Below are 12,159 nucleotides of genomic sequence, written 5' to 3'. Positions count from 1 at the left end.
CCAAGTATGAGATTCTGATACAGAAATTTATACTTCTCTCTGTGGTTTTCTTTCCAGAGTACACAGGAAACTCCAGTAGTCACATGGTCCTTTTCATACTGGTATAAAATTTTTAATTTCAAAATCCAGAAAGCTCTGGGAAATTAAAGATTTTTTCCTTAACTCAGTTGGCAACCAAACTATGACTTGAACATGTGAGACTATTTATTTAGACTTTGTTTATCAAATTTAGTGTGACTATTCATATATTTCACTGCAGAAATATTAATGTTTGATTATATAGTACTACACCAGACCCTGGAGGAGATGGGTATATTATATATGGTATTTATACTGCATTACATTTCCAAAGTCTAAAAAATTCTAAATTTCAAAACACATTTGGCACCAAGGGTTTCAGATAAAGGATTGTGGACCTATGTTTTCTATGTCTTATCTAGGTATAAACTCACTGTTGTTCTGCCTTAACTAGGACTTTACTATGTATCTTTTATAGCATAATTAGTTTTATAATTTAGTTTCTAAGACCAGTATAAAATGTGTTCCTTTAAAATAAGTTGCCAAACTACATGCATTTACATTCACGATAAATCTACCAAAAAAAAAAATGAGTCTGCTTTAATAGACTACTAATATGCTGTGCAAATAAACCAATTAAACAAGGTTAACACCTTAAATATATACAATAAAAATTTCCTCTTTGTGCCAATTTCTCTAGCAGCTAGTGAACTCCCTCTAAAAAAAGAGCTAGTAGTAGTAAAAGTACTTTAAGAATCAGGTAGCTTATATTTAAAGGGTAGTAAAAATTCCCAGCCTAAATTACTTACCCCATTTCCTGTTTTACCAGCAACCATGCAGCATGCTGTAGGCAATTTAGTCACACCCAGAAAGAAAAGGGAAAAAATGTTCATTGAAATTTGGTTCCAATATCATTAGTAAACTGCTTAAGTAATTTGCTAATCAAACTCTCCTTTTTAGGAGAGGAGTTAGTGTTCAGAAATGCGGCAATGACCTCAATCTCATTTAAAATCAGAAGTGAGGTAAGATGCCACTTTGTAGTGCTGGCTTGCTGTGGCCTACGAATTCAACAGGGGTATCCCCCTCCTCCCCACAGATTTCTATTTCTCATTAATGAGTTACAAGTGTTTTTTAATATGGGTAGCTTACATTTTTTCCTTAAAATATCTTACTGTTTCATAGGGAAAAGCTCAAAGTGATTGAGGAGTACATACTGTGTCCCCAAAGAAGGACTCAGTTTTTTGTTTCTTTTTTAATAGAGCTAACATTTTTAACTCTAATTAATGATATCCACATGTAAGTGTTTAGGAGTAAAATGTGCTAATGTCTATAACTCACTTTGAAATACAACAAAAACTAAGATGGGTGGCTGGATAAATTGATAGGCATATAATAAAGCAAGTAAAGAAAAACAGCAACAAGTATAGAATCTAGGTGGGTATATGGGTGTTCACTGTACAATTCTTTCAGCTTTAATATAGGTTTGAAAATTCTCATAATAAAATGCTAGGGAGAATGTTCTGGGAAGGATTAATAAAAAACTGAAAAAGTTGCTAAAATGAAAACAATAACATTCACAATCATGGTCGTTATGAGGATTAAGTGAAATTCATATAAAATGCTTTGCATGGTAAGTGTGTGACACTAAGATTTCTCAGTTTGCCATTAGACTCCCATAGCTTTCACCTTAAAGAAAGGTAATACGTGGCCTGCCTTGTATATACAGCATTTTGTGAACATGACAGAAGCATACATGTGTAAGTCAATAAAATGCCATAAGTAGTCTCTGCTTCTACATGTCACAAAAACGGCCAGTCACATCCACTTCAAGACCTGGAGAAAGATAGGGACAGAGAGAGCAAGACAGAGAGAGAGAGAGACAGGGAGACAAAGACAAACACAAAGAGAGAGACAGAGAGAGAGAGAGAGACAGCTTTTGTTGTTCATATGTAGAACCCTGTCCTTTTAAACCTCAAGTGGCTGGTGGGGCACCAGAGACTGCGAAAGACTTAGGATCATTTGGAAACATTAGGTGCATTACTTAGTTCAGACATGAGCCAAGCAGAATAAATTAATCACTAGCTAGGTAAGAACTAGAACTGTTCCCAATGCCTAAGTGTCTCATCAGTACCTTCCGATCTGTTAGTTTGTTTACTTTGCTAGCTCAAACTAATACCATTTATAGCGCTGCAAGACCCCTTCCTCCTTGCCTTCCATTTACTCAAGCCCTCTCTGAAAGTGCATGGGCATGGTGTAATACACAAATTATGAGTTGTCAGAAGACCTGGCTTTAGGCTTTACCAGATTTCTGGCACTCAGTTTCCTAATGCGTAAAATAAGAGAGTTAGACTAAGATGATTGTAATTTAAATTTTTCTGGATGGCTAAAGGTCATCAATGGACATTACTTAGTATACTGTTTTGTAACAGGGGCTATTAAGACTTATAGGACTTTGAGATCATAGAAAAAAATAAATATATAATAAAAAAATAAATAAATCGACTAAAGTTGAAACCTTGTATTCAATGTTACCCCACCTTCCTTCAGCCTCCATACTTTAACAGATCAATAAATACTTGCTTCCTCATCTGTAAAGGGATATTAATACTTCCCTTGCAGAGATATTATAAGGATTTAATGAAATTATGTATGTAAAGAACCAAGTAAGATTCCTGGCATGTACTTAATAAATGGTAACTATTACTGTCATTTTTGAATTAAAACGTTATCTGTATTTCACAAGTAATAAAATTATTATCCCTTTAAAGACTTAAAAGGCTTGATCCCTTTCCCTCACATCCCAAACTGCTCTGCTATAAGTAATTCTGGAACCTCCCTCATCAATGAAACCCTCATGGGTATCTGAGCTATAGAGAACTATCTGTCCTTTTTTTAAGGGAACTCAGACTCTTCTGTCCTTTTATAGTGACCTTTTTCTCTCCTCTTTTGAGGAAAACTCTGTTCTCTATGGTCACTTCCAGATGATGCCATCAAGTCTGTAATCAACCTGCCATCCTCTGATTATAATGTAGTGTAGAACTGGAGGTTGCCAAGGGAAACCAGATTACCATGTGTAACATGTAAAATTAAATCAAATGTCTTCAGTACCTGAGATTTGTTAAAGGGTTTTTCCTTCCTAATCCTTTGCAGGCTCCCTGCTTAAGCATGCCAGCAGGTTGGACTGAACTAATCACACAGCAGGGGCTGGAAACCTGAATCCCAAAGTCGTCAGTGTTGCTCAATTATTCAATTTTTATCACGTGCTAATAATGCCTTGGACCTGCTTCTGCTGAGGAAAAAGAAGTACATTTCCCCCTTTCAGGTCACCAAGATAATTTTAATGAATGTTCTATTCCTTAGTGGAAAAAATTCATTCTCTAGAGTAAGCAATTTAATTCTTCCTCCGCAACAGAACCAAATGGCATTAAAGTTATCAAGTTTAATCAAATTTGATACCAAAGGCAGCATGTCACCTCCTGAAAATTCAGAAACCACAGAATTTAATCCTGGGCTCAGCTTTGCTAAATGGGGCAGTTGAATAACGTGCTTGCTAAATGTGCTTGTGCACTCTGGCCATACACAGACATACAGACACACATACACAAGCATATACCTGTATACACACATCATGGAAACTCTATGCCTGGGAATGGGTTTTTTTTTTTTTTTTTTTTGGCTGCGTTGGGTCTTTGTTGCTGTGTGCGGGCTTTCTCTAGTTGCGGCGAGCAGGGGCTACTCTGTGTTGCAGTGCACGGGCTTCTTGTTGCGGTGGCTTCTCTTGCTGCAGAGCATAGGCTCTAGGTGCGTGGGCTTCAGTAGTTGCAGCAAGCGGGTTTGGTAGTTGTGGCCTGCGGGCCCTAGAGCATGTGGGCTTCACCAGTTGTGGTGCACGGGCTCAGTAGTTGTGGCTCCCGGGCTCTAGAGTGCAGGCTCAGTAGCTGCAGCGCAGGGGCTTAGTTGCTCCTTAGCATGTGGGATCTTCCTGGACCAGGGATCAAACCTGTGTCCCCTGCATTGGCAGGCGTATTCTTAACCACTGCGCCACCAGGGAAGTCCAGGGAATGGCTTTTAAGCTTAGAGTTCTGAGCTGGGGGTGCATCCAGCACCAAACTATGAGAGTGGGTTACAGTAAGGCCAGGGATTGAGGCTGATTCAAGCAGAGGTGGAAGGAAGGAAGGACAGAGAGAGAAGGGGAGGAATTAAAAATGGCGTGTTGTCACATACGGATCAATGGAACAGAATAGAGAGCCCAGAAATAAATCCACACACCTATCGTCAATTAATCTGCAACAAAGGAGACAAGAATATAAAATGGGAAAAAGACAGTCTCTTCAGCAAGTGGTGCAGGGAAAGTTGGACAGCTGCATGTAAATAAATGAAGTTAGAACACACCTTCACACCATGCACAAAAATAAACTCAAAATGGCTTAAAGACTTAAACATAAGACATGACACCACAGAACTCCTAGAAGAGAGCATAGGCAAAACATTCTCTAATTGTACCAATATTTTCTTAGGTCAGTCTCCCAAGGCAATAGAAACAAAAACAAAAATAAACAAATGGGACCTAATCAAACTTACAAGCTTTTGCACAGCAAAGGAAACCATAAAAAGAACGAAAAGATCACCTACAGAATGGGAGAAATTATTTGCAAATGATGCGACCGACAAGGGCTTAACCTCCCAAATATATAAACAGCTCATACAACTCAACAACAAAAAAGCAAACAACCCAATTGAAAAATGGGCAGAAGTCCTTAATAGACATTTCTCCAAAGAAGACATACAGATGGCCAGTAGGCACATGAAAAGATGCTCAACATCACTAATTATTAGAGAAATGCAAATCAAAACTACCATGAGGTACTACCTCACACCGGTCAGAATGGCCATCATTAAAAAGTCTACAAATAACAAATGCTGTAGAGGGTGTGGAGAAAAGGGAACCCTCCTACACTGTTGGTGGGAATGTAAGTTGTACTGCTGGAGAACAGTATGGAGGTTCTTCAGAAAACTAAAATTAGAATTACCAGATGATTCAGCAATCCCCTCCTGGGCACATACCCAGAAAAAACTATAATTCAAAAAGGTACATGCACCCCTATGTTCATTAGCAGCACTGTTCACAATAGCCAAAACATGGAAACAACCTAAATGTCCATCGACAGATGAATGGATAAAGAAGCTGTGGTACATATATACAATGGAATACTACTCAGTCATAAAAAGGAACGAAATAATGCCATTTGCAGCAACATGGATGCAACTAGATTATCACACTAAGTGAAGTAAGTCAGAAAGAGAAAGACAAATACCATATGATATCACTTATATGTGGAAACTAAAATATGGCACAAATGAACCTATCTACAGAACAGAAACAGACTCACTGACATAGAGATCAACCTTGTGGTTGCCAAGGGAGAGGGGAGGAGGGAGAGGGATGGACTGGGAGTCTGGGGTTGGTAGATGCAAACTATTACATATAGAATGGATAAACACCAAGGTCCTACTGTATAGCACAGGCAACTATATCCAATCTCCTGGGATAAACCATCATGGAAAAGAATATAGAAAATCATGTCTATGTGTGTAAAACTGAGTCACTGTGGTGCACAGCAGAGATTGGCACAGCACTGTGAATCAACTACACTTCAGTAAAAAGAAAAAAAGGCATGTTGGGGAACTACAATTCAGTAAAGTTGGAGCTTGGGGTATGTATGTGTGTACAAAAATGTGAGTAGGGGTTCAATGACTAGAGATGAAACTGGAAAGGTCAGCGGATTTTGAGTGCCAAGCTAGGGCATGAATCCAAAGATTGAAACCATAACATGAAGTGCCACGTTATGTGTATACAAATTCCCACGGCAGCACATTTGATCTTCTATAATTGATCAAGTCACAATATAACCATCATCTTCACACTATTGCTTTTCTTATGCGGTAGCTTAAGAGAAAAAAAAAGTATTTCTTGTACAAAAATATTTCTTTATTATACATGGGAAAATACAGTATGAAACAGGCATATGTTCAGAAAAATGTCAGAATGACTGCAAAAAAGACAATCCACTTTTCTCATATTTGTTGCCTATCTGGCCCTTACAGACACCTGAGTCTGTAATTCCTGACAGAGGGGAAACAAACACTAGACTAAAAGATAGGCTCTAAATATTGTGTGAGCACTTTGCAAGGTGGCTTATCTCTCTGAGTCTTGGTTTCTCACCTATAAGATAAAGGGGCTCAACACTTCATTATTTGGGGGGTACCTCCTATGTGGTGATATCTTTACTGAGAAAACAGACCTGAAAGACTAGTTTCTGCCCATAAGGGAACTCGTGAACTAGGAGAGAATAAAGGTAAGTAAAATGATAATAAAACCAAAATAACGATTAATAATATTAATAAAAATAAAAATACAGAGTGGTGGGGGCTGTGACAAGGACATATTCTGAGTGGACACTTAGGGCATCCTCAGCTCACCGTTGGCATTAGAGTTATCAAGAAGTGACACCTAATGTGAGCTCTGAAGAATCAGGGATTGAGAATTAACTGGGTGAAGAGCGGGGAAAGTACATTCCAAACAGAGGAAACTGTTGTGCAAAGGTCACGGAGCATCAGGAAGGTTCTGGGAACTAAAGGTTAATGGTCCCTAAAGAGCTGAGGATGTGTGGCTGCAAAGTGCAAAGGAGGAAGCAGGACTAAGATCATAGAACTAGTGCACCCATGCTAAGGGGTTTAGATTTTACACTTAAGGCAATATGGTGCCACAGAAGGATTTTAAGCAGTGGAGTAGCATGGTCACATTCGTCATCAGGAATGCTCACTCTGGCTGCAGTGGGAATTAGAGGAAGAAGATGGGAACTAACGGAAATGAAGACGTTTGGTAAACGAAACCAGTAATTCAAGTAAGAAATAACACATATGGCAGTGGCGGTAGGAATGGAGAGGAGGAGGCAGCTGTAACAGACAATAAAGACAGACCAGCGGGACTTGGTGATTGACAGTGGTGTTGGGGTTTCTAAATTACCACTAATGCCCTTAAAACTCTGAAGTCTTTTGAATCTTACACATCTCTTGGACTCATTTATAATAACAAGGGTAATGCAAATATAGACATGCACCAACAGGGAAATGACAATAGTTGTGTGGGCAGCTAGAAGTACTACCCCCTGCTCTTTCTTTTTCTCCCAACATACACACACACATACACACACACACACACACACTCTTATGTATTTTTCTTGCATACAAATAGCCAGTAGGGAACTAGGCTCAATAATGATGTTAGTAACAATAGAAACTCTTATTCCCTCTTCCCACCCAGCAAACTGCCTAAGGTTTCCTTCTCCTCCTCCCCACCCTGCAGTCTGCAACACTTTGAACATCTGTCTCACCAGGGCCCGCTCCTCACCTTGGGTCAGGTTTGGTGTCAGGTGTGGTGGCAGAAAGAGAGGTAGGGAGAATATACTCCTAGAACCCCTATAGACTCTTCCACTTAGCTACTCCCACATCTCCTCACCACCGTCACCTCCCTGCCACTCTTCTTTTCCCCAGAATCTCAGATGTCAGACCTGTGATGTAAGACTAACACACTGAGTCTGGATGTCTCTTTTGGTAGATAAATGTTCTGTTAGCCATATTTAAAAACCCACCCCAATCCTCTACATTATCTTTCTCCACAGGGTTGAGAAAAAAGAAAATGAAGCCAGACATAAGACCAGCTCACTCCAGCTTTTCCTACCACTGTTGGCAATAAAAACCTTCAGATGGCATTAAAAAGGTTGAACATTTTATTTTTGACAAGGCAAGAGGAAAAAAGCAAGGACAAATCAGCAAAGATAGAATGAATCTGCAGAGCCAAATAATGTACAGCTCTACTGACCCAGTTTCCAAGAGAATTACTATTTCTATTTTGCGAGTTTTAAGAAGGAGAATTTCTATTTCATTTTCCAATAGTCTAGGTGCTGATGTTGGCCTACCTCTGAAGGACTTGATTGGAAATAATCACAAGAGGAAATTCTATGGGGGTGGGAAGATGGGGTAGGAGTGGAGGTGGAGAGAAGGAACAGAAAAGACAGAACAGCTGCAATGAATGAAAGGCTCTGGGACAGACATAAATAAAGACAGATACGGTTCAGTCTTGTCCTTCAGCGTCATACACTAACGAGGAGATAACCCGGCAACTGAATTTCAGGTAATTCTAGAGCTCAAAACATCAGTGAAACAGAGACATCTCGACAAATATCTGTTAGCAACTGGGTGTGGCTGAGAGTGCAAATGTGTTTCCTCCTAGAATTTGATTTTAGAGAACTAGCATCCTCACTGAAATACTGGTTAATGTGAAGTGAATGTGCAGATTCAAGAAGCTTCAATGTATCAACTAGCTCAATTTCAATAGTCATAAATACAATTTTACTTCAAAACAACTAACAAGAATAACAGATTTTAAAGTAAATTTTAAGTTTTGGAATACCAAGGAGACAAACTAATTGTTAGTTGCTGAGAACCTACTAATTGTTGAAAAAGGTCTCTTCAATAAATAACTCAAGAACTCTAAAAACAGAATTATTTTAAAATTATTCAAAATTATCACAGGAAAATTACAAGACTGGAATCATTCCATGTGTTGAACTTGATTTGCACTAAATGTATTCTTAGGGATAAGGATTTATTTATTGCATTTTTAAAAATTAATTTTTAGATATTACTTTTTAAATATACTAAAAGAAAATTATAAAATAATCAGACTTCTGGCTTCAAGATGGTGGAAAAAAGCCCTTTCTGCCCACTTCTCTGGAAAATCATCGCAAAATCAGGAGAATGAGAAACAGAAAAAGAAACTCCATCTACAATGAAACAAGAAAATACTCATCACCCCAACTCTTGATAGGTGACAGAAAGGGAATGCAGGAGTAGAAAGTAGCAGAGCCCAGGAAGCTGATCCCTCAGTCTCAGCAAAGGGAGATGCTTGCTCCTCCAAGCCCTGCAAAGCTGAGGACCAGAGGCCTAAGACAATAGAGGGTGAAACATGGGCTAAAAAGAAGGGGAATAGCTGAAGGCTTGTATAAAGAAGGGATAGACCCCCAACCCGCTCCCTGACACCAAGCAATAGGAGATTTATACTCTGAGAAACTAAACTAGAGGTGTCTGCACTAAGGAGCCCCTGGCTAGAGGACAGCTGGAGTGAAGCCCTGCAAGGAAAACAGGAGGGGTCAGTGAGAGCTTACAGTCTGATCAGAGACCTGCAACCCCCTTTCCTACCCTGCTCTGGGAACTCAGGCTGCCAAGCTTATATCTTTCTGGATGGGAGATTAGAGGATTCTTCTCTGGAGAAACTGGATGGTTTTTGAGGGAAATTTTTCAGATAATGTCATATGGTCCTTCCTTATAAAAAGTCAGTTTACTACCTGTTCTCTTCCAATAAAACCCAGTCAACAAGCACCACCATCCCACACCATACACACATAACTTTCAATCACCTTTTAATGTTCTATGCTTAAATGAATGGACAGATATCACTAGTCATTTGAAGAAAATCTCTAACATGAAAGGAAGAAACCAAAACATCAAACACAAGTGGAAAGAATAATGCACGAATTCCCATGTACCCTTCAAGCTGACTTCAAGTTATCAACGTTTTGCCAAACATGTTTTATCTATCTCTATTACTTTTTTTCTTTTTAAGAGGGAGGTGGGTAGGAGTTATTAAAAGAAAATCTCAAACAATTTCACCTGTGAATATCTTCCAATGGAAACATTTTTAAAAGCAATATTCTTTGCTGTCATTTAAACTTACAGTGAAACATTTCTGATGTCAATTTTAAAATATGTAAGGAAGTACATCGTTTCTCAAAATTCTTTTGGGGCTGGAGAAGGGTACATAAGCAAAAAAGTGTGAAAAGCATTTACTGAACCTTAGAATAGACAAACACCATTAGAAATGAAAAAGGGACTAGAACCACGTGTGCAGAGAAGGGTTTTTTTTTTTTTCTCATCTTCTGTTCTTTTTATATAACATGTTAAAAAGTATAGAACATACTGTTATTTACTGTGGAACGTAATTTTCTCTCTCTCTTTCTCTAAGGATATTATCTCAACCTCAAAGGTTTTGTGTTTTTTCAGCAAAAAATAAAGAAGTATGAGGGTCCCTGGGGAGTGGAGAAGGAAAGACCTCCTTCCTCCCATTCCCCCTTTCTTCCTCTTACTCTGATCATTGGATAGGTATAAATTGCCACTGCTGCTGCTGCTGGCAACCTGGGTAAGACATGCTGGATATGGTCCAGAGTGACCACAGTCAATGACAAATAACATTGTGTGTCCATGTGTGGTAGGCATATATTAGTAGACAAAACAGACACAAATCCCTGTCCTTACAAAATTTATAGTCAAACAGAAAACGAGCAAAATAAATAAATAAGTCACACGCTGTTTTATGTGATAAATGCAATGAGAAATGATAGATACAGTGGAGAAAAGTAAAACAGGAAAGAGGAATGGAAGAAGAGCAATTTGCAATTTTAAACAGGGTAGTAAGGGAAAGCCTCACTGAGAAGGAAAAAAGATATGAAGGAGGTGAGGGAATAAGCCATACATATATCTGAGGGAGAAATATTTTAGGCAGAGGGAATAGCAATGCAAAGGCCCTGAGGCAGAAGTGTGCCTGTTGTGTCCAATGTGGCTGGAACAGTCAGGGAAGAGAACAAGTATCAAGTGATGAAGTCAAAGAACTAAGGTGCAGCGGTAGGGTAGGGCCAGTATAGGACCTTGTAGGCAATTAAAGAACTTTAATTTTACTCTGAGGGAGATGGGGAGACATAGGAGGGTAAGCAAAGGAAGGACATGAATTGATTTACTTTTTAAAGTGGTAGGGGACAAGCATGGAAGCAGGGACAGCTTTTAGGAGGCTACCGTAAAAATCCAAGCAATTGCTCAACCTGCCTCTGGATAAAGGAAATGATTTTGACAGGTACAGCAAGGAGAAGGATTAGGGTCTATTCCAGTCTTGGATCTGAATGCCTTCAAACTAACCCTTGTTCAACAGTCCTTGGCCCATTTGCTGAAAGAATAAGTTGAGGCTTTACCAGCTAAAACCCTGTCCTAGGTCTTGGCTTGTAACCCTATGCCTCATACTGTGCTGGATTATTCCCTTCCAAGAAGGAGCTCCCAGTGCACAGGTAGCAAGCAGGAGGTACCAGGCCCAGGCATCTCATCTGTGCCCTGAAGTACATCTCCACAGGCACTGGCCTTCAGAGCCAGAGGCTTCTAGACAGCCATCATGGATAAGAAGATCAAATAGTCCAGCTTGATGGGACTGGGGAAGAGGGTACACTGAGGACAGACAGCTGGCATGCATAGATTGCAGGCCCCAGAAAAGTACTGACCATGGGATTCATAGTGGCCAGGATCCTGTACATAGCAGACTCAGTCTAGGGAGTTTTCTGGATTCCTACCTTGGACACAATATGGGTTTCAAGAAATCCAATGTAACCATCAGAGCATGGGGCTGGCCTATGACAGCAATTTCCCTGGGAGAGCCTCCCACTCTTCCTGCTACGGCTCAGGAACTCCATGCCTTTCATCCAGGCCGACCATCAGAAGCCTGTCAGTTCACATATCTAAGTCACTGCTGTAAACATGGCCTGTGGACAAAATCAGCCACAAAGAAGATCCAAAATACCAAGTGGGCCAGTTCTTCTATCTACATTGGGGTTCTGCTCGCAAGCACACATGAAGAGACACACAATAAATATGTAAAAATCATAGATGCAGCAAATATGTATGTGTACGTACAGACGCATATATATATGTATGTATGTGTGTGTGTGTGTGTATATACATATATATATATATATATATATATATACATATACATGTATATACACACATACCCATAAGGCAGAAGGCAGAATATTCTATTCAAAGAAGATTTCAAGAAACATAGCTGATAAGTACATGCATTTTCAAAAAAATTAAATTATTAAATCTAGATCAGTGGTTCTCAGTTTGGTTTCAGGACTTTTTACAGTATTAAACATTTTTGAGAACCCAGTATAGCTTTTGTTTATGTTGGTTATATCTATCAATATTTATAATATTAGTAATTAAAACTAAAAATTTTTTAAATATTAATTCACCTAAAAT

General features: G+C 39.1%; 1 protein-coding gene across 8 annotated transcripts in view; it reads right to left on the bottom strand.

Moving 5' to 3' along the window:
* PUS10 (pseudouridine synthase 10) overlaps positions 1–12,159 on the bottom strand; it is a 68,030-nt gene that overhangs the window by 28,259 nt on the left and 27,612 nt on the right. For all 8 annotated transcript variants that reach the window (XM_036873694.1, XM_036873699.1, XM_036873697.1 and 5 more), the window contains one exon: positions 828–862. In XM_036873694.1, the coding sequence (XP_036729589.1) occupies positions 828–862 (35 nt within the window). The remainder of the gene's footprint in view (positions 1–827; positions 863–12,159) is intronic.

This window comes from Balaenoptera musculus, chromosome 13, assembly GCF_009873245.2.
Source record: "Balaenoptera musculus isolate JJ_BM4_2016_0621 chromosome 13, mBalMus1.pri.v3, whole genome shotgun sequence".
Lineage (NCBI taxonomy): Eukaryota > Metazoa > Chordata > Mammalia > Artiodactyla > Balaenopteridae > Balaenoptera > Balaenoptera musculus.
Note: the sequence above shows the minus strand (reverse complement) of the source record. Positions and strands in the feature narration are given on the sequence as shown.